The 22,173-nt window shown below is 46.8% G+C and overlaps 2 protein-coding genes across 12 annotated transcripts in view; one reads left to right on the top strand and one right to left on the bottom strand.

The window, feature by feature from the left end:
* Positions 1-1,932, bottom strand: part of CSAD (cysteine sulfinic acid decarboxylase) — a 32,580-nt gene extending 30,648 nt beyond the window's left edge. The window contains exon 1 of one of the 2 annotated variants that reach the window (XM_081898751.1): positions 1,845-1,932. The gene's annotated coding sequence lies outside the window, so the exon portion shown is untranslated. Of the gene's footprint in view, positions 1-1,325; positions 1,447-1,844 lie in introns of those variants that run through there. The other variant, XM_081898753.1, reaches the window with a different exon arrangement.
* Positions 1,933-1,985: 53 nt separating this feature from the next.
* Positions 1,986-21,411, top strand: ZNF740 (zinc finger protein 740). 10 transcript variants are annotated; one of them, XM_081899024.1, is made up of 8 exons: positions 1,986-2,118; positions 6,325-6,544; positions 6,722-6,867; positions 11,034-11,162; positions 11,350-11,439; positions 12,977-13,100; positions 15,225-15,343; positions 18,170-21,411. In XM_081899024.1, the coding sequence occupies exons 3-8, from the start codon at positions 6,826-6,828 to the stop codon at positions 18,257-18,259; spliced, it is 594 nt and encodes a 197-aa protein (XP_081755150.1). In that variant the 5' UTR covers positions 1,986-2,118; positions 6,325-6,544; positions 6,722-6,825; the 3' UTR covers positions 18,260-21,411. The 10 variants fall into 10 exon arrangements, with proteins under 10 accessions (XP_081755150.1, XP_081755154.1, XP_081755151.1 ...); XM_081899028.1 differs by lacking the exon at positions 6,722-6,867 and having other exon boundaries at positions 11,034-11,126; XM_081899025.1 differs by lacking the exon at positions 6,722-6,867.
* The last annotated feature ends 762 nt before the right edge of the window (positions 21,412-22,173 follow it).

Here is a 22,173-nt window from a genome sequence, read left to right as displayed (position 1 = left end):
TCCTCAGCCTTATCTGACTTGCAGAGCCATAAAATAAATTGCTATTGGCTGTTACTGTTGTCCCGCACCTAGACTTGTGTTTATAGCAAATTATGTACTAGTTCTCCTTCCTCACAGTTCACTTAAGGCAGGGATATTTCAACAATAGAGTTTTAAAGTAGTGACAAAGTGGTGGGTTTTCTAGATTAGAACATGCGTCACTCTTCACTCTCACAGTTAAAAAGATAAGAGTGCTATCCAGTTAAATAATGCTGAATTTGAGCCCAAGGATTTTGATGAGTATTCCAAGTATTATTTGATTGACTATCACCCTACGTGTATATCTATAACTTTTTAACAGTTCCCTGAACAAAGGGCAAACAATCCCTTCTTGCAACTGCAGGATAGCTCAGGTAAGAATTGGTCATCAGGGATGCTTTTTGGGGCAATGCAGGTTACACCCGATGCATCAGTACACTCAAGATGCCATCATGGCCCTGTACAGTAGCAGACAGAGACCATCAAGTTCATCATGTGACAGCTTCTGATTGATCAGCTTGACTTTTTGCATAAGAAGCTATTTTTTCAGATGCTTATGCTTCTCCTAACACATACTCAGTGCCGGATTTATGTATAGGCTAAGTAGGCTGAAGCCTAGGGCCTCTAAATCTAGGGGGCCTTGCCAGCCGTCCCACTCCCCAGCAGGCAGTCTCCCCTCTCCCAAAATTGCAAACCCAAGACTTCATGCAAGGGCAGGGCAACTCAGGCCTCTAAGTCTAGGAGGCCTCACCTGCCTGCCCGCTCCCCAGTGGAAGTAACTATCTAGCCATCCATAAGCATACCTAACTTGAGACAGATGAAAATACACAAAATGACACTCAATAAAGATCAATATGCAAGGTTAAGAAGTGCAGGTTTAAAGCATATGAGAGCAGATTGCGGAAAATCAGGGATGTGGAACCCGTGGACCACCAGATGTTGTTGGACTACAACTCCCATCATCTCTAGCTAGCAGGACCTGGCCAGGGATGATGGGAAATGTATTCCAAAAACCCCTGGGGACTGAAGTTTGGAAAACCCTCGACTACACCACCCCTGACCACTGGTCATAGATTATGGGTTTTGTAGTCCATCAGCATTTGGAAAGCCACAGGTTCCTCATACTTGCTGTGTGATGCAGGAGAGCATGTCAGGGATATCCCCTCCCCCAGTCCTTCTGAAATAAAAGTGTGGTAACTGACTGGATGGTGATAATAAAAAAGAATAATAGAGTTGTAGATTTTGGAAGGGTCCCCAAGGATCAGTCCAACCACCTGCAATGCAGGACTCTCAACACAGCATCATACCATTGTGGAAGCGGAAGGTACAAGGCAAAGCCTTCCTTCCTTTGCATTTGGTCATTGCAGGCCATGCCCATGGCCTACTGTGAATCGAAGCTCAGAGTGCTGAAAGAACAGGATGCTGCTAAGCATACACAGAGTGCTTTCCTCTTGGTATAACCCAGTTCCTCCCAACAAATCGGGAGGGTTTAAGGAGGCAGCGCTTCCTAAATCAAAGGATGAAGGAGCGCCTCTCATTTGACAATTCAGCGAAGGACCAAGGGGCTTCTGTCAGGCGACCCCCTACCAGTGAATCGGGGATGGGGAGGTGGGGACGGACGGTGACCCTCCACTGGACTACAACTCCCGTCAACCATCGCGGCTGATGGGAGTTGGAGTCCACAGGTTGTTTCATCCCCTGCGGCAGACAACTCAAGCAGACCTCCTCGGAAACACCTTAGAAAGCGAGGGGGAGCCGGGAATGTATGGGCTGCCCTCCGCCGTCCCTTCAAGGTTCCCTCATCACCTGCTTTTCTAGCCCCTCACCTTTGCCTCTCTTTCCTGCCCCTACCAAGATGGCGGCGGCAGGCGCGCAAACACGGAGCGCCGGCAATGCGCGTGCGCGAAGCCGTCACCCCCCCACGCCCTCAACGGAAGTGATTGCCTTGTGCGTCTGCACCGGGTTCCGACGCTTCCGCTTCCGGGGTGGCGGCGGCGGGCGGCTGTGGAGGCCGGGAGGGCTCGGCGGCCGGAGGTGCCTGGGCGCGAACTTGCCTCCCCGGGAGAAGCGGGAGCCGGAACGGCGGGAGTGGAGCTTCAGGTGCGGCCTTGGGGGGCTCCGTGAGGAGAGTTAGGGGCGGAGGGGGGGGGCGCGGGCGCGAGGCTGGCCCGGCGCGACGGAGCCGCCGGCGGGACCCCCTGCAAGGAGCCCGTTCGTGGCGAGCCGGTTCTCCCTCCGGTTCCCGGGCACGCGCGACCCGCTGCTGTGGCGCTTGCACGGTTTTTTGTATTTTGTTTTGCGCACGACCTTCTCGCTCGCTGGGTTCCCCGCTGCGCACCTGCCCGCACCCCGTTAGTGCCCGGAACTCCTCGTGCACTTATATTTTTATATATATTTTTTGCAATAAGGAGAAGGGATTTTGGGGGGGGAGTGGGGAGGCTGTTGTCCCTTAAAACTGACGGCCGAGCAACGACTCAAGAGGCCGCTGCTTTTGGATTTTTGCATCTGCCACAAGAGCGCAGGACATCTCGTGCAGGAGGCTGGTAATAACGCTGACACACGTGCGCACACTCGCGCTTCTTAAGCACCTCATCAATAGGAAGTGATATTGTTCCCAGTGTCCATATCCTAGGTTTTATCCAAGCAGCGGGGGGGGGGGGTGTGCAGAGTTAGAATTCACCTCTACTTCCTTAATTCACATAACCTGGTGAGGCATCAGAGGTTGTCAAGGCTAGGGCTGCTTCAGCAATGTTAGATTTCTACTTGAGAGTAGAATTTCCATGCAGGAATTAATATGACGATTAGAACATGGGATGCCATGTGCTGGGTTTGAGTGGGTGTGTAAAGGAGTGGGGCTGGTCACAGAAAGAGCCATATGTGTGACAGGTTGCTCTCCTTTATGTTTGAAATGGCTTCCCAGGACTTCTTTCCTCTCAAATTGCGATGCCCACTTTTGCCACAGAGTTCTTGACTGATTTTGTAGTGTCAAATGCCAAACACAGCAACTTCTAAATATTTTTAATTATCTTTGCAGATACTTGTTCCTTGTCCCTCCGTTTTCTCTCATTCTTCTTCATTTCCTTTCCCTCACCTCCTGAAATTTGCAACAGAATTTAGGTTGTGAGCTTGTTAGGGCAATTTTGCTTATGCCACCAAACAGTATGCATGTTGGTGGTGATGTGTAAGTTAAAATTTTTGAACATTATAATCTTTATGCGGGTTTTATATTAATCCTTCCTCAGCAACAGAATTTAGCAAAACACTTAAGGAGTTCTTGCACAGAACTATAAAGGGTGTTACTTAATGTTGTTTAAGGATCTCAACAACTTGCAGCTGAGCATAAACACACAGCTGGTCTAATAACATAAAAGCAATTGCCCTTTTACATAAAGATTTAAGAACCTTTCCAATAAAATAGTTTGCTGGTAGTATTAGCCTATACCTGGGGCTACTGGGGCCCTCAAACGTTTTATGTTGTTCCCACCCTGAACCAGTGCTAGAAACAGATATGAAAGCTAGGAGCTAAATGATACCTTAAACCTAGGTTATGGGTGCAACAACAGAATGTCTAGGCATGCTTTTTAATAGCAAGAATACAAAGATGAGAATGAATAAACTGCAGCTAAAATATGACAGTATGTTCATTTTTCACATGGTCTAGTCCTTCCCCTGTCCGCCCACCCCTTATATTCTTAAGAGGGTCTCTTCTCCAGTCTTCAGGGAGTAGCTGGAAGTGGGGAGGCAGAAAAAAGTCCTCCTTTCCTTCCACGCTGCAGTTGCCCAGAGCTCAGAAACCGCCAGCCATAATGAAATTCCCTGTCGCAAAATGCACCTAGAACAAGGGGAGTTTTGAATACTGCCCTGAACAAATGCATAGGAAGACAAGCTCCCATAAAGAATGCTGTCCAAACGACGTGAGATTTTTAAGTTGAGGGCAGAGGGATTTCTGGACATGAGGTGCTAGTCATCCACACTATGGAAGAGCAAAGGAAGAGGTAGGTCTCAAGCTGGTACTGGAAGGTGGTGATTTATTTTGTGAAGGTTGCTCAATACTTCACAACCATAGGTCCTCCTCAGGGAGAAAAGTGTCTTCAATCTATCCTGTTCCACAGTAAAAAATATCCTCAATGTACACGGAAGTACCTTTGGTTGAAACGAGTTAGGCATTTTTCACAAAGCAAATTACTACCTTCTAGAACTAACTTGTGTTTCACCTTGCCCTTTGCTCTTCAGGTTATTGTGGTATAATTTGCTCTCAGCACACGATGTATATTTGCCATCTTGTGTGCTGCTAATATCTATTTCTCTATGTAAAACATTGTAGATAGTTATTTGGTTACTTAATGTAAGCATGGATAGCCATTCAGTGTCATAGGTGCACACCTACGGTAATGCTCACTTACACAGTTACAGTGGAACCTCGGTTTTCGAACATAATCCGTTCCAGAAGCCCATTTGACTTACAAAATGTTCGAAAACCAAAGCCATTCAGTTTCCGAGGCGCTTTCGAAAATGGAAGCATTCACTTCTGTGTTTTCAGTGATCAGCTTCCGAATTGTTTGGCAGCCGAGACGTTCGAAAACTGAGGTTTGACTGTACTCTAGATTCACCCTTGTATGTCAAGCATTAGACAGGCAATTTACTGTTTTGTTACATTTAAGAGTAGCACTTTGTAGGATTATTTTAAAATTTTATTTCTTATTATGCTTTGATAATTATAATTCTGTGTGCACCAGTGTTTAGGAGTTTTGAGACCACAGAGATTAGCTGGATTTGGATGCTACGGTGATTTCATATGTTGGATGGCAGTGGACACTTGTCCTGTAAATGAACTGCTTCACTGTGAATCACTAAACGTTGGAATTTGATCCAGGCATCCATTGCTTATAGGGGAATGTATATAATGTGTTCAAGGTTGTTTTTTGTGCAAGGTTGTTTTTTTGGGTTTTTTATGTGAATAGGTTTAGGTGCAAAGGCTCTTATACTAGTGTTGTGTTGTGGATCAAGATGTTGCAGTAGTGTAGAAAATCTCCCCAGCTGTTGGCACCAGCACAACAGTTCAAGACACCACACCAGGTTTTTTTGCATGAATGAGACGTGAATTGAAAGTGGTTACGTCGTTTGAAAGTGGGGTTGACAAGAGGAAGCGGAAATTTATTTATACCATTTGTGGTACAGGAAAATGAAACACCATACACCATTGTGATCATATATTATTTAATAACAACAACACCCCACCCATCTGGGCGGCTTACATCACATATAAAAACATAGTAAATAGTCAAAAATTAAAAACTTCCTGCCGTGATATTGCAAGAGTTTCACCCGGTGCTAGTCCTACACAAAGTAGACACATTGAAGTTAATAGCCATGACTTAACTTCGTTGCATTAATTTTAGTGGGTCTACTCTGCTTAGGACTAGCATTGGCTACAACCCTAAATCCAAAACATGATTGCCAACCGAGGCCTGCAATTTGTACAAGCCAGAGAATACTAGCAAGGAACATCATTTTTTTAATCAACCTTTTAAAACAGCAGTAGTTTCCTCCCAGCAGTAAAGTCTTTCAGTTCTGTACTGTTTGTGCTGTTCTTTTCCACTTTGTCCCCATGCTGAGAACTAAAGTAGTGTCACAGTCCTTTTAATGAGCAAAGGGTTGCGGGAAGAAGCATTCTGGGGGACACTCTTATTTCTACTCAAGAAGTGGTTAATTCACCCTAGCTCCCTTAAACCTTCCAAGGTCAAACAGTACTAAACCACTACTGGCCATGTGTGAATCGTCTGATGGTAGGAGTACACCCAGTAGTTAAACCAGTGGTGAACTGTCTGTGAACACACCCTATCAAGTTTTCCCTGCTACAAATGCTGATGCAGCAACAGCCATTTTTTGCAGGCATCCATAGAATGTGACTGCCTGAAATTCTTGCTTCGGTGTAGGGAGGGTGCTGTACTTTTAACCTCCCTGCCTTCTCTGTCTCTCCCTGTCAAAAGAAGCCGCCTAGCAATATCCCTCCGGAGCATTAGATGATCAGCCATATCTTTGTTCCAGAGGAAGGCTGAGGTCTCGCTGAGAGCGAGGAAGGCTGGTTTCTTGGGCATTTTTTGTGTGATGGATTTTACCTGTGCTTGCTTAATAGGTACTGTTTATCTTTTGTATGTGTGTCTGTTGTTGCATGGTAATATTGAGTCATGCATATTTTTTTGCTTGCTTCAAAGCATCTTTGATCAATGTGTTTGTCTCTGTCTCTCTCTCCATTCTGAAATAAATAAATGGTTCAATAAACCTATCTTCTGGATTAACCCACAGGTTGAAATTAGAGGAGGAGAAGCAGCAATACTGTGGCAGCTGTGCTAGGAGGACCTTGGCATCCTATCCCCATCCTGAAGGGAGATTTAGGTTTGGGGTGACTCATCCACAAGAGCAGCACAGCCTGTAGCTTTCATCAGCTTTTGACAGGGCTGGGGAAATTTTCTGTGCGCAAATTCTGGGCACTCCCGACTCCAGAAAGATGTCGTCAAAGTGGAAGGTATTGGACGGGAGCAACGCAGAAACAATTTACTGAAAAATCTTTGTAGTCGTAAAATTCTTTCCTGGGCAAGAGAGAGAAAAGCATAAGGACTTGGCGTAAATCTACGTATTGAGGACTATCAGACTAACGCGATGGCTCAGGTAACAGGCCGGTTTTCCCATCCTGTCCCAACAGGAATTCATCATTACATCAGGTGGCTGCAAAGTGCCCTCGGTGATAATCCGTTCTCCGAAACCTAAAAGCAGCTGAGCTCTCAGTGGTCTGCTCCAGTGACTAGCATGCATTCCCAAGCCTTCAGTGCTGGACCCTCCCTAGTCAAGGTGCTTAGTGGCCAGGCCATCCTGGTCCTTTCCTCTCAGCTGTGCTTGGGGTGTGGATGAGGAGAGAAGTGGCTTCCTCTTTTGTCCAGCTTCAGTGAGGGCTTTGAGCCTTATATAACATTTGAAGGGGGTGGGGAGAGGAGAGGATGTGGAGGCGATTCTGCAAAGGCTGCTTAGCAGTTCTTTTTGCCCTCACCTTGCCCTATCCAGTATTCCAAGCGTGGCGGGGCACTGGCATGGCACAGGGGGAGGCATGGGAGCTGGTTGTCGTGCCACGTTACAGTGCAGAGGCTGCTTTAGGCCACCTGCGGTGGTTCCTCAGTTATAAGAGCAAGAGGAGGTTTCATGCATAGTCACCTGAACTGTGATGTCCAGAAGCAGTATCGGTGCTCACTGAAACTGCTTGGCCTCTGTCTTAGCTCATATGAAGGAAATTGCTACACATTCACACACACGCACACACCAGCAAGCTGTCAAGCATTGTTTTTAAAAGGACCAAGTAAAGGGGAGCTCACAAGGAGCCTTGAAAGCATGCAGATACACATGTATGCCTTTCTTTACTATTTTTCAGTCCCTCCCCATCCCTTGGGAGTTTGATTTCCAACAACCACCCGGTGTATAGCCTCGAGAGAGTGTCCGCCTTAAGGTCGCCCCTAGAGCTTCATGACTGTGCAGGGATTAGAAATTTGGAATGCCTGGTTCTTGCACAACACTCTGTTCGCTATGCTACACTGCCTTGTTCTCTCATTTTGGGCTAGCTACCGTGAATTCTAATCTAGTGTCAATGGGTTTAATTCTGCAGCCACAAATTTGGTTGAATAATTAGATTTCCCCCTTTTCCCACGCTCACCCACCCCATCAACTATTACTATGTCCTAAAACCCCACAGCTCTAAGGAAGAGGGTGCTATAAAAGTCTATCAGGGCAGCCCAACTTTTCATACTGAGTGGGGATGCAAGAGTACTTTGACACAGAACTTGCAGGCCTCATGCTACCATGTCAATGGGGGGGGGAGGAGCAAGCCCAAAATTTGACACCCATCCCCAGCCCTCACTCGGCCTTCCCAAAACTTTACTACTAAGCAAGGCGGTGGACTTTGGGAAAGAGACCCAAGACTCTAGCAGGAGCCCTTTCGCCGCCTCCTCAAAGCTGGGAAAGTGCTAACTGGGCTGGAGGAAGGAGGACTCTAGGACCCTGTCAGAGCCCTCATGTCTCTTTCCCAAAGCTCAGTACCTCATTTACTTGGCATGGGAAAGGCAGTGCAAGGGCTGGAGGTGGAGTCAAATGTTACTGGGGGCCACCAAAAAAGGCATCGAGGGCCGCTTGTGGTTTTGATGCGATACTGACTGATAAAATGTCCTTGGAAGTTAGGCTCAGGTCTCATCCTTGTGATATCCTGGAGATGCAGAGTTTCCACCATTTCTGGCCACTTCCGTGTGCACATTTTAAATATGAAATAAGGAAACGTGGGTGAGAAGCAGCACTTAAATCGTGGGTGGGGGACCTGTTGGACTCCAGCTCCCCTTAACCCCAGCCAGCATGGTCTGTAGTCCTGGATGGGAGCTGTAATCCAGCCACTTCTGGAGAACCACACGTTCCCCATCCCTGCCCTGAGTCTGCCTCTTAGGCTTGGAAGCAAAACCAAAGTGCTTCAACCTGAGCTACCTGTCTTTAGCTTACTTCCCAACTCAGGAATGCAGACTGACATAAGTCTTTTTTAAACAAAAAACAATCAAGCAATTGTGGTCTAGATGTCAGACAGCGATAACCTTGCTGGCCTGCAGCTCTGTGCTTGTTAGTAACCCGCAAGACGCACCTGTGCTTGGTACAGATTGTAAGCAGCCGCTTGACAGGTGTCCCAAGTTGAGCAAGAGTTGCCTCTAGTTCACCGGCCCTCAAAGGCTTTGGCAGGAGAGGATGGCAAGTGTGGTGGAAAGATTCAAGGACAATCAAACGTTTCAATATTTCAGTGTAGCATAGCATAGTATCAAAATAATACAGTAGTGGGGTAGGAGAGCTGAAAATAATGCCAATATATTTCACATCTGGCAACCAATGCTTGATCCTGACCACACTAAGCCTTCTGATGTATATTGTACTCTCGGAGGCTTAGTTTGGTCAGAATTGAGTACAGCCGTACCTCTGTTTACATAACCCTCTTGTTATGTATACTTCGGGATGCGCGCGCGGCAAACCCAGAAGTATTTTATTTGGTTTTGTCGCGCGTGCATGCACAGAAGCGGACTGCGCATGCGCAGAAGTGGTCCTCAGGTTGCGGAAACCTCGAGATCCGACCGGACCTCCGGAACAGATCCTGTCTGCAACCAGAGGTACCACTGTACAGGATCTGCGAACGGGATCTGTTCCGGAGCCCCGTTTGCATCCTGAACAGAACACAAGACAGCGCATGCACGGGCTGCGTTACGCCACTTCTGCGCTTGTGTGTGATGTCATTTTGAGTGCACATGCGCGAGTGGTGAAACCCAGAAGTAACACGCTCTGTTACTTCCGGGTTGCCATGGAGCGCAACCCGAAAATGCTCAACCTGAAGCACATTCAATGAGGTATGACTGTATACATTTCCAGAGTTAATGCTAAATACGTTACTTCCAGTAAATGAGCCACCATGGCCACTAGAGGGCCGTGAAAATTTGTGTCCTGGGCTTTTTAGACTTGTCTATCCATCTGAAACTGAAGGGGCTCATTGGTTGCCAGACATGAAAAATTTTTAGCTCTCCCTTTTGTTTTCCAGTGTGCTTCTTATCAACTAAAATTTTTCTGTGGGGTGAGCAAATTTTGATTCTGAAAGTGTGGCCCACTGCTCTAGGTGGAAAAGCAAAGGGGGTTCTACAAAAGCCAGCCATTTTGGAGACAGAGCGTGTGTGTTTGTCACTCTGGTTTCCTGGGGTATCTAATAGTCTCTGAAAGCCAGCAAAGACAATCAGCTGAGTTGCTTTAGGTTTTATGATTCAAGGAGCTCAGCAAAGTAACCTCGCTCTACTGTCTTAGCAGGAGGCCTGCTATTCTTTCAATGCCAGTAGAATCATAGAAATGTTGCGTTGGAAAGGGACCCTTGAGGGGCATCTAGTCCAACTCCTGCAATTCAGGTGTGGCACTCACACAGGGTCCCCGGACGTTTCACCGTCTGTTGATCCCTGTGCCACCACTTTATTTCTCGCTGCCACCACCCAGGCCCTACCTGGTAAAATACTGAGTCCAGTCAGGGTTAAGCTGGAACATAAACTTCTGTTTATTTATTGCAGTTTAACAAGCATGTGGTTTCATAAATGGTCTCAGTCAATTACAATCATGGGGTGCCTATCCAGACCTATAACTTCCGCTCCCTGTTCTCACTCACTAAACCACCTCTCAGATATTGTCTTCCTAGCTCCTAACTGTACCTGACTCAGCTTATTTCGCTACACTAACTCAACCTACCCCAGACTCTATCCCAATTCACTCCCACTCCAACCAACCACCCAACTCCCAACAAACTCCCCCTTCCTAGAGCTGGTTTTATAGTCCCTCTGACTCCACCTCCCTGGGTTCTGATTGGGTAATCTGTTTAATTAATTCACCTCCCGCACTCTCATATGTTAATGTCACAGCAGGAAACACTGCTAAAGCTTCCATGACGATCGCCATTCATCCATATCCTTTGCTGGTAAACAAACACATACATGGCCAGCGCAGGGCATCGTAGTCCCATGTCAAATTGTGGCCCACAGTTTAGAACAGGAGCGACATTTTTCAGCCCAAGGCCTGCATTCTTATCTGGACAGGGCCAAAGACCAAAGTGGGCGGAGCAACACATGCAGGTGTTGTTGTTTTTTACCATTGCACAGCAGGCTGGTGCGTGTACACACATCTGTTCCCCTCTATCTTACATCCAAGCAAGCAAGAGTCATTCACTGACACATTCCTGCGGTGCAAAAGCAAGGGAGTGGGGGATGAAGTAAGGCTGATGAAGAGTGTGGCCTAGGGGGAAGGGTGTGTAGCCGAGGAGGAGATGTGGGCTGGGGAGAGTCCCGAGGGCCCCAAAGTCCAAGAGGGCTGTATTTGGGGCAGAGGTTTCCCACCCTTTGCTTAGAAGCTGCAGCCACGTTCTCGCTTTGGGCTGGCCCGCCTTGTCTGGTACTTAGCTCTCCGCTTTCGTTTCCCCGCAGGCGAGTCTCCTGGCCTGCGAGGGACTCTCTGGGGTTTGCCTGGTGCCGACGGTTGCCAGCAAGAAGATGATGCCGAAGCAAAGCCCTAAGCAGGTGGAGAATGGAGAAAGGGGTGCTCCAAACATGCTGGTACGGGGCCAGCCCACTTTCAGCTTGTCTGCGCAGCTGGTCCCTGTGTGCTCCCCTGTGCCCCTTTCCAGCCGTGTCAGTGGGTGACGAATAGAAAAAAGCTTGGATAGGGAACATGGCATTTAGGGCCCTGGGTTGAGCTGCTGGTGTTTTTGTGACCTGTGTTGTCCCGCTTCCTCTCTGCCAGGGACATCACCGCAAGGAAAGCGAGAAGTCGCGCAGCCGAAAGGAAGAGGAAGCGACAGAAGGGTCTCAGCCCAAAAAGTCTCATAAAAAGGCAGGTAATCTTAAGTCGTACGGGCTAGCAAAAGGTCTAGCCCTCCTCAGTATGATCTCCCTGCTGCCGGCAAAAATGCGGAGCAGTATGCCTGTCACAGAGTCTTGTGGAGGCTGGAGGGCTACCTCAATCAGCTGGAAGTGGCTGGTTATTTTTAGAAATTCCTCCCCTGCCTTTCAGCCTCCAAGGCGGCTTCCGGATTAAAAACACTAACTATAGTAATAGAGAGAGAGAGAAACAATTCCATTGATCAAATCATTAAAAGTGTAGCAGGAAGGAGGCATAAAATAACTGGTGAGTTTAAAAACGCAGAGACACAGGTAGATAAAACATAATGAAACAGTGGAAAGAAGTGTCTGCGTCTTAGAAGCTAATCAAGGGAGTCAAAGGAATGACTTTCAGGAGGGACCATATAACACCAGTCCTAAAAGGTCTACATTGGCTCCTATTATGTTTCCGGGTACAATTCAAAGTGTTGGTGCTGACCTTTAAAGCCTTAAATGGCCTGGGCCCTGTATACCTGAAGGAGCGTCTCCAGCCCCATCATTCAGCCTGGACACTGAGGTCCAGCTCCAAGGGCCATCTGGCAGCTCCCTCACAGCAAGCAGTGAAGTTAAGAGGGAACCAGGGAGAGGGCCTTCTCAGTAGTCATGCCTGCCCTGTGGAACACTCTCCCATCAGATGTCAAGGGGAAGACATCGTTTTCAATACTTTGAACTCATTGGCAGTAATCTCAGTTCTAGGACTGGACAGCCAACCTAAGAGTCTGTGTATTGATATATTGCTCAGCCATATTGCTTAGCCCTAGTTATTAACTGGGAGCCTTCGGAGTTTAAACTGAGGCTGGGAGAGAAACCCTTGAGGTAAGGATTCCCCTCACCTGTGCATCTGGCTCTTGAGTGAAGGAAGCACATGCAGGAAGTGTGTCACTGAGACTGGACTGCCAGCAGACTCCATATGTAGCAGCAGAATTGTAATAGCAGTACAAAGGGAGGGGAAGGAGGCTTGGCAGGCCAGTGAGACCGCCATGTGGTCTGACCCAAATGGATTAAATCGTTTTCCCTTTTTTACACAAAAAGTCCAGAAGGTTGTTTATTATTATTATTATTAAATGTCAGCAATAGTTTTTCTCTTATTAAACATATCAAGTTTGTTTCTAATAAGTTCAACAACCATTCCTCCATATTAAACAATAATGTATTTCCATCTTTGTCCACTCAATAGTCTCTCTGCTGCCATCATATATTAAAATGATATTCTGTAGTTATTTACTTACTAGGTATTAATTAGTTCACACCCAGTTCCATATCTTCCATTCCTGCTTCCTCTTGTATTTGCTCTGGTTTTCCATCTTGATTTTGGAAAAGTCATCCCTTCCATTTACGCTTCTTCCATTCTTTTTCCAGTGAAAGCACCAGAAGTTTGATAGCTTTCCCCTCTAAATCCACTTCAAGCCAGTTATTAAATGACAGGGGTAGGTAGGCAAATTACAGGTTAGCCAAGAAGGTAGCAGTAACCATATGTGCCTCGGTTGCAGGTCATGGTGATTGAGCAGAATGGGTCGTTCCAGCTCCGAATCCCTAAGAACTTTATTTGTGAACACTGCTATGGTGCATTCCGGAGCAGCTATCATCTCAAGAGGCACATCCTCATCCATACAGGTAAGCGGTCCCAGAATCCTTCTACACCTGGTGATACCTGAGAACATTGTGGGAAGCAAGCAACTTCCTTGCCAGGACTGGGCTTCCGACTTAAGCTTTTGCTTCTTGCAGTGAGACTGCCGGTTGGTAGCTTTCGCTGAGGAAGCTGGCTTATAAAGTTATCATTTCATTCATTTATTAGGTGTATTAGTTGCTTGCCACCCAAGAGACTTACAGCAAAATAAGATACACCTTTTTAATACAATGGTACCTCGGTTTAAGAACAGTCCTGTTTACGAACGATTCGGTTTACGAACTCCGCAAAACCAGAAGTAGTGTCCCAGTTTGCGAACTTTACCTCCGTCTAAGAACGGAATCCAAATGTTGGAAGGGCACCGGCAGCGGGAGACCGCATTAGGGAAAGCGCACCTCAGTTTAAGAACAGACTTCCGGAATGGATTAAGTTCGTAAACCGAGGTACCACTGTACTCATATTACCATGCTTCTTTTACCATAAGTAAAGATAAAGGGGCCCCTGACCATTAGGTCCAGTCGTGGCCGACTCTGGTGTTTCAGTGCTCATCTCACTTTATTGGCCGAGGGAGCTGGTGTACAGCTTCCGGGTCATGTGGCCAGCATGACTAAGCCGCTTCTGGTGAACCAGAGGAGCGCATGGAAACACCGTTTACCTTCCCGCCGGAGCAGTACCTATTTATCTACTTGCACTTTGACGTGCTTTCGAATTGCTAGGTTGGCAGGAGCAGGGACCAAGCAATGGGAGCTCACCCCGTTGTGGGGATTCGAACCGCTGACCTTCTGATCGGCAAGTCTTAGGCTCTGTGGTTTAACCCACAGCGCCACCTGCGTCCCCTTACCATAAGTACTTATATTACCATAAGTGAAAAAAGGGAGAGGAATCTTATCATATTAATATTTTGTATAACAGAACATTCATACATTCAATCACTCAATAAATAAATACACACACACAAATAATAATGAGGGTGATAGTGATGATAATGTTAATAATAACAATAACAAACAACAATAATAAACCATACTAAACAAAGCAATACTCAGACCCATTAATTAACAAATTAACACAAATAAATAAAACCTCTATCTCTCCTTAGTCCAAGAATCATTCACATCAAACCAACAATTTCCCCCCTTTAACCTCCCTACCTCACCAAGGGTAGTTATTGCAAATCAGGGTTTTCAACTTTGTGATGTATCACCAGCGGTGTTGAAAGGGGGGAACAAACTGCATTGGCGCCAGTGTGAAACTCAGCTTCCCACCGAGGGAGCTGAGGCAGTTTCACCCTGGCACCCAACAGCAGGAACAAGCTGCCTCGTCCCTGGCGCCAGGAGGAAGAGGCATCCTGCCCACCCATGCAAAGGTGGCGGTGGCTGCAGAAAAAGCCCTGTGGACAGAGCCTGTCAGACTCCATCCACATGGTCCCTCTCGGCCTTCACACAGGCAGGCAGCTTCTCTAAAGAGTGGGGAGTGCATGGCTGCCCGAGCCTCAGCGGAGCAGTTTAATAAAGCCCCTACCCCACTTCTGGCTCCAGAGGAGGGCTCTGGGAGCATCCCAGGGACTGGTAAGTGAGGTGGAGGGTGTTGTGGTTCTGGACAGTCAAGAGGTAACACTCCAGAAGCGTTCTGATTCACTGGGTGCATTGCCCACATGACCCGGGCATTTTCCTTTGATCTCTGCTCTGTGGGGGCTGAGCTGTTTCTGGAGAGCAGTCTGTCTGAGAATATGAGCAAGGTAGTTTCGTTTTGGTTACAGGCAGAAAGCTGCAAGCACGCAGCTAGATTCTGTAGGTTTTTCTTTCTGTTTGTTATGCTTGTAAATAAAGAGTGTTAGAATAGAAGCACTGGTGTCGAGCTGAGTTATTGAAGACACCACGTCGACACAGACAAGCCATTTTACGCTGCGTGTGAACTCTGCTATCATCCGGCAACTGAGAAGAGTGGAAGTGCGCAAGTGGAAGCATGTGGTCGCCATTGAGGTTTGTCGGAGTGGCAATAAATCAGATGTGTGCCCCTTTAATCACTGGGGCTTAAAAGGTGTGGGAGCAATGAGACAGGCGCCAAAGTTTCTTCCTACCCCAAAAGCACCTGTTTTCTCCTTTCTGCAGGTGAGAAGCCATTTGAGTGTGATGTGTGTGACATGCGCTTCATCCAGAAATACCACCTGGAGCGCCACAAGCGTGTGCACAGTGGGGAGAAGCCATACCAGTGTGAGCGCTGCCTGCAGGTAATGCCCCCATCGTCACTTTCTGTGTAGGGTGGGAAATGTTAGCACCCCCGCCTGATGTTTGAGAGACCTCCTTGCACCAAGGGAAGGGAGGCATTGGTGCCTGCCGTCCTAAGAGATCTCTTGGGTGGGATTCTAGATTGAGAGGGTGCAGAAAGCACGAGGCTGCAACTGGCAGCTCTCCCCAGCAAGGGAGAGAATATCCAGATAATTATGGATCATCGTGGCAGCAGGAAGTTACTCTCAGTTGTGCAGAAGTCTGTTTTGATTGACAGTGCGTGCATTCCTGTGCTTTATGGTGCACAACTTAATTGCTTTTGGAGCTACATGTATCCTGCATATCCATGGAATTCTTGAGTAAGCAGAAAATATCTAACCTGTCATAGAATTCTGAGAAGCTATCATTTTAGGGCTTACTTTAAAACAAGATTCTAAGCCACAGAGTAAATGTATGGATAACAGTTTTTTCAGAAGCTTGGGGAGGGACTATGTGGGGTTTCAAATAATTGGACAGCAGGGCATTAGTCAGGCTATGTGCACTTTTTATATACTTTTTAAAAATCAGTTTTGCACCAAAAGTAGCTGTACTTTGCAAATTGCAAACCATGCCTGCCACTCAAACAGTGTCATATTCTGCCTATTTACATATTTTGTTCTGATAGTTATGGGAAGGATGTAAAGGGCTTCCCAAAGCATAGCACATACGCATTTAAATCTTTCTTGATAATCGCAGAGGCTAGAAACTTGCATTTCCCTGCTAAGGAAACAGGATTCTGTGCTCAGTGCATCATCCTGTGGATTTTTGGTATTTGTGTGGAAGTGCAGAATATATGCAGTCCTGACTTTAGGACTCTAGAGGGCTCCTTTTGTCCTTCCTGTGGCTGATTCTCTCTGTCTGTACAGCTCACCTCTGTTTTCCTTCTGTTTTTGTGTGCGCCAGTACATGGCCTTGCTAATACTGTATAGTTGGAGTTTATGTCACAGTACAGATACATTTAGCTGTGATTTGGTTTTTTAAAAACTCTAGTTAAAGTTTCAGACATACCGTGAAACCATAGTTCAGCCAAGCCTTCTCATTCATAGAGGATGTACTTAGTTAGGAACTAGTAAGACTGGGCTATCACCTTTCCAGCAGTAAGAGATTTGGAGAAGCTATCAAACAACCATTGTTTAATAATAATAATAATAATATCTTTATTGTCATTGCCCCCTCTCGGGGACAACGAAATTACTTGGCTGCTCCATCCACCCAGGTAGGGCACTCCACACAAAATCAAAACAACTATAAAAACACTAATTAAAACAATACAGTATAATACAGCAAGGAAGATTAGATGACTTTCAAAGTCCAGGCTTCCCATTCAGGGCCGAGATCGCTCTGGAGAAGACGCTGTTCTTAAGACGGCTCGTTCTTGTCTTCATCGTCCTGTATCTCCGTCCCGACGGCAGGAGCTCGAAGAGACAGTGACCAGGATGCGATGGATCTTTTACTATGTCCAGTGCCTTCCTATGGCACCTTGTGGCTGTCCAAATGTAATTCTTAACACTAACCCTGGTTTGCAACCCATTTCAAACCGTGATTTCACATTCTAGTTTGCAGCTCAGTATTTTATTAATTCTACACTGCCCTTCATCCGAACCTCACAGGGCAGTATAGAAAATGCCAAAATACATATCATAATAACAAACAAAAACAATAAACCCCCATGTATTTGTGCTTTTGGCTGTGAAACCTCTGGTTACACTTGCTTGCATGACATGGAATGTTCAGTTGCTCAGGGTACTGTGAACTGTTTGGAATCCTGATTAAGTGGGGGAAGAGAGAGAAGTCACTGCAGCTGCAATCCAAATCTCTTGTAGGGCAGGCTGAGGACCCAGAAGGAGGTCCCAGGGGAGAGAGAAACAAAGGGTCAGGGACTGAAGAGGCAAGGTGACTGGAGGAATGATACAGAGTAGGCAACAGGCTGAGAAAGAAAGAACCCAGAGGGAGCGTAGGTAGGGAATGAGGCTTGAGGAGACAAGGAACTAAGGCAAGAAGTGGCTTTGAATCAGTGCTTACGATGAGGAGGGGCTGTATGCTCTGTGGGAAGGGAGAGAGGAGGGCTGGAGAGCTGTTCCAAGAGATCTGAGTAGCTAAAGGAAGTGAGAGGCTGAAAAGCAGGGAACTGGAATAAATAATTGGTGTCGGAGACATAGTTAAAGAAATGAGGGTCCAAGAAGATAGTGGCTCTGAAGCAAAACTGGGGGTAGGATCTAGGGCAGCCCCTCTCAGCTTTGTTTCTGCATATGTTGTTGGACCTACAACTTCCATCATCCCTTACCACTGGTCCTGCCAGCTAGGAATGGTGGGAGTTGTAGTTTAACATCTGGAGACACAGGGTTGAGAAAGGAGGATCTAGGGGTGGGAGGAGAGCTGGGCTGCCCTGGGCAAGTAGGCAAAGAAGAGAGGAAGCGAGAACTGGAAGGAGTTCCCTTATGCCTATCTGGCTTTCTCTCTTTTGTCGGAGAAAGCCTGAAACGGATAAAGGAGTTTCTCCCAACTCTGGCTTCTGCTGCTACTACAGAATTATAATCTGGCAACCCTAAGGCCGAGAAGCTGGAGGTGGGTGGCAAAATTTCACACCTTGGTTTGAATTAATCGTCCAGTTCTTGTGGTGTCAGGCTTATTCTCCAAATGCAACACTTTTTCCCATGCTTAAGTATTTCCCCCCACTTAGTACTGAGCCTTTAACTTTCCCTCTGACCCTACATGAGCCTCTCCCGGCCTCTCTTTCTTCCATGTGCCACTCGTGAGATGTTTCCTCTCTTCTCCTTTGTTCCTTTCAGAGCTTCTCCAGGACAGACCGGCTGCTGAGACACAAACGAATGTGTCAGGGTTGCCCGAGCAAAGCGTCTGACTCACAGCTGCTGCTTTAGGGGTAGGCCAGGAGAAAGGGGAAACTAGGAGGAGCTGCAAAGCAAACAGGATTATCTGTGGGTTATTTTGTTCATTTGTTGGGGTGGGGTGGGGTTGTGCTTGTGTTTGCCTGCTGGGCCTCCCCCTACGGAAGGGGGCAGAGCTGAGTGGGGGCACAGACTTTCAGACAAGGTCTTGGCACTGTAAATAAGTTGAGGACAGACCAGGGCTGGCTTCCCAGCCCCTTGTGGCTGTGGATAAACTTTGTCTGAGTTCCTGTTTTTTGTTGGAGTTATCACCATTTGCCTCAGGAAAGGCTTTGTGAGAACGGCTGAACCCTCCTGCAAGACCTGATTATGGTGTTCGATGCTCTCGATTGACAGATCTGCCAGCTCTTGCCCATCCTTTTGGGCCTGCCAAGATGGGAGAAGGACAGACTAATAATCATTTTTAAAAATTATTATTATTATTTTAAAAAGACAACAATCAAGCATCAAAATGTTTTCGCAAAAGCTGTGGATTTAAGAGACAGGTTAGCAACAGAAGGGTTTCGATTCCAAGGGGTCGCATAAGAGCTTTGCCATAACAGGAGCCTGTCTCATTAGAGCTTTTCCAGAAGGTCTACGGAGCTTTTTATTCTCCTGCAGGATCTGGATCCCTTTCTCAACCCTCAGGTTTCAAGAAACAAGGGCTGGTGGGGTGATGTCTGCCGCTGGGTACCATAAAAGCCCACCTTTCAGGTGTTCACTACCAGTCAGCTCCGCGAGGAGATGCTACTGACTGCTGGCTGGAGAGAGGTGTCTGGCTACTTCCAGGGAGGAAGGGTGCTTCAGACCTTTTGCAGGAAACTTGGCTCTTGCTCCCTTTCCCTTGTATATATATATATATATATCTCCTGTATGTGTTCAGGATCCACCCCATTGAACTCTGCTTCATGTACAATTCATATCTTTATCTGATGGGAATCCTTCCTCACCCACCCTCCAAAAAAACCAACAACAACACAAGAGTCGGTGATAGTCCACGGTTTCAAAGTGTTCCTCTGACAGGAGGGGACTATAATCCATCTTGCGCCGTGTGGAGGAAGATGACAAGCAGTGTACTCGAAGCTCACAACTAAACCAAGTCCAGGATGCCCTTACTCCTTCATACTGGTTTCTGCTGCCTCGGCCAAAGTACTGCTATCTGCTCTTTTAAGAAAGCCATTGTCCGAGAGAAGCAAAGTCTCCAGTTGCTCTTGGCTGTCCTAGTTTTTGCAGGCCTTAAGATTCAGCCCGATTCATGTGATCCTGGCTGGTGCCGCAATCGGGCTGGATTGCAACAAACAACAGCAAGTCCGCAAAGAAGGCAGGTGCCTGCAAAATCTTGCCATCGGTTTTGGTTCTCACAGGGGGTTTGTGACTGTGTGGGGAGAGAGAGAACAGCCAGTTCAGAACTCTGCCATTGGAACCCCCGTCTTCTGAATGGGCACCTATATCTGAAATCTTCCTGTGTCTTTTGTGCGATAAACTCCTCCTACCCTTTCCCCCTTTCTAGAGTTAACCTCTCCCAGGCTTTTGCAGGCTTCTGTTGGGTCCCACTTCCCACTCATCCCTAGCTGCAAGCCAGCTTCTGAGACATGCATCAGTAGAGGACTGGCTTCCTCCATGAGGTCATGTTGCAGAGAGAGGGAGAGCAAGCACTTTTGAAAGTTTAAATGACGTGCCGATGCAACTGGAAAGGTTTGTAAATAGAGGTGGAATACTTTAGATCAAGAAGAATTTCTCCAACAGTACAACAAGGCTCTAGTAGCAAGTGCTGCGCGCTAGAGGCTCAAAAACACTTGTAAACTTGGAGAAATCACCTGGTTGGTTTCTTTTTAAATGTTCTTTGTCATTTCCCAAGTGGCTGTCTAAAAGGCAGTGTATCTTCTTAGACTCCCTCATCCTCTTGCAGTCAGCCTGAACTTTGGTCGGAGCGCCCAATGGGAGGGTTTTGTGTGCTATGTGGTTTGTTAACGCTGTGCTTGAAGGCATTGCTTTGCAGCGACTACCCAGGAGTAGGCTGTCTTAAGTAGTGGAACAAAAAGCACTGTTGGAAAGGACTTCCACCACCATTTGTTCTGTGCTTCCACAGAGCAGGTCATAGGTCCAGCTTTCCTGGTGCAAGATAAGGATTATGCCAAATCATAATGGTGCTTCCAAGACTTACTGGTTACTTCGGTTCTTGGAGCAGAGATGGAAAGGGAGCTTTTTCAAGTCCCCCCTCTTGTGTGTATTAGGAGAACCAGTGTTTCATTCCCACTTCCTTTCATTAGGTAAATTGACACCCCCCCCCCAAAAGCTATAATTAGTTCAGCCCCCTTTTACTCTGCACTTCATTGTGCTGAATGATTTGTTAAGTGTAACTCTGGGTACTGTGGCTTGTTGTTTTGGTTGGGGCCAGCAAAAAGCATTGTACAAAAAGGTCGACTCTCTTAGAAGAGAATAACAATTGAGCGACCGTGTGGCTTTGTGATTTCGCTTTCCACAGAAGCAGTTATGGGATTGTGCATTAGAAAATGCATGTGGAAATACAATAAGTTGGGGTTCTCTCCTGGCTTCCTCCTCTCTTGTGCCACAATTCTAGGGCAAGAAGCACTAAATGTTTTTTAAAAGGAAAAATCTTGCTCTAGCAGGAAACGCCTTTTTGTTGAACACTAGGCATTGCTGTTCTGCTCTCTTCCGGTTAATCCTCTGGCATTAATCCTTCAGTAATTCAGTAATGCCATGGCATTGCAAAAGCGTACTCAGTGTTGCAGCTTATTTCCCCATTCAGCAGTCTGAAAATCATCTGGTTCTCTTGAACAGACTTGATGCCAGACCCCTTTGTGTGCCAAACAGGGCAATGACCCATCATTGCTTTGATCCCCCTGAAGCGTGTGTGGCTTTTTACAGCACAAAGCTATTTGAGGCTTGGCAGGCTGGCGTGCCACCAAATGAGCACTCTTCAGCCTGCTTGTTAACACTTGGCCGGTGCAGCCAGCCATTGGGTTAGCTATCAGTCCAGCTCCTCATTGAGCTAGCTAGCAAAGGGAAATGCTTGTTTCTGCTCAGGCAGATACATGGTGAAGTGCAGATTTGGAAATGGCTTGCATGAGCCGCTGTGTGGCACATGATCTTTGCTTTTGGGGTGTCTCTCAGAACCTGGTGAGCAGGAGGGTGCTGCTGGTGTTAAAGGCAACCTAGCTAGCTGAGTGAGTGAGTGGGAAGGAGGGTGTTTCTACTTCCCATTTGCAGCCATCTTGTACAGTTGACACATGGCTTAGCTTGTGGCTTATCCACTAGTGCAAGTCACACTTCAGTGTACAGAAGTGCGGCCAGCTTGGCTCTGAAGATTAATTTGTTTGCAGGGCGAGTTTGCTTGTCTTTGTAAAAGTATCCGCTGTGTTCCTCAAGTATCCTCTAAGGAAAACCTTTAGGGGAGAGATTTGCAGAACTTTCAGATGCCTTCGAGGAACAAAATGTTTTGGGAACTCCTGGACTGTCGTGTTTTTATGGGACTGTAGGCAATCTCTCCTGAGGGAGTCAGAATTATACGGTAAGGAAAACCATGGTTAAAGCTTTTTTTCTGAGCTTTATGACTAAAGTGTGCAACAAGTGATGTGCTTGTATGTCCCGTCCCCCAAAAAAGTCAGAATGCCTGCACACAGCGAGTTACCATGTCAAAGAGAGAAAGTATGAATGTGTAAAACATGCAACTTTCTCCTACCATTCCTGAAATGGTATTATCCAGGATGTGCTGCATCGCATGGCTATGCTAGTGTGTGCAACAGGCTTGGTTGTCGTCTTCTTGGAAGCGATACTTAAATGACACAAGAGCCCTTCTCGAGTGAATTGATAACAACACCCAGGATGAGTGAAGTCTTGCATTTTTTGTTGACGGAGGTGAAAATGACTAGGAACAGAAGTGAAAC

The sequence above is a fragment of the Podarcis melisellensis genome (assembly GCF_964234715.1).
Source record: "Podarcis melisellensis genome assembly, chromosome: 2".
Taxonomy (NCBI): Eukaryota; Metazoa; Chordata; class Lepidosauria; order Squamata; family Lacertidae; genus Podarcis; species Podarcis melisellensis.
This window is presented reverse-complemented; position numbering and strand designations above follow the sequence as displayed.

Excerpts from the sequence above, each read along its gene's own strand:
- ZNF740 (XM_081899024.1), top strand. The coding sequence starts at position 6,826 with ATGCATTCCCAAGCCTTCAGTGCTGGACCCTCCCTAGTCAAG. Across the intron at positions 11,163-11,349 it reads GGGGTGCTCCAAACATGCTG|GGACATCACCGCAAGGAAAG; the intron begins GTACGGGGCCAG and ends CCTCTCTGCCAG. Across the intron at positions 13,101-15,224 it reads GCACATCCTCATCCATACAG|GTGAGAAGCCATTTGAGTGT; the intron begins GTAAGCGGTCCC and ends TCCTTTCTGCAG.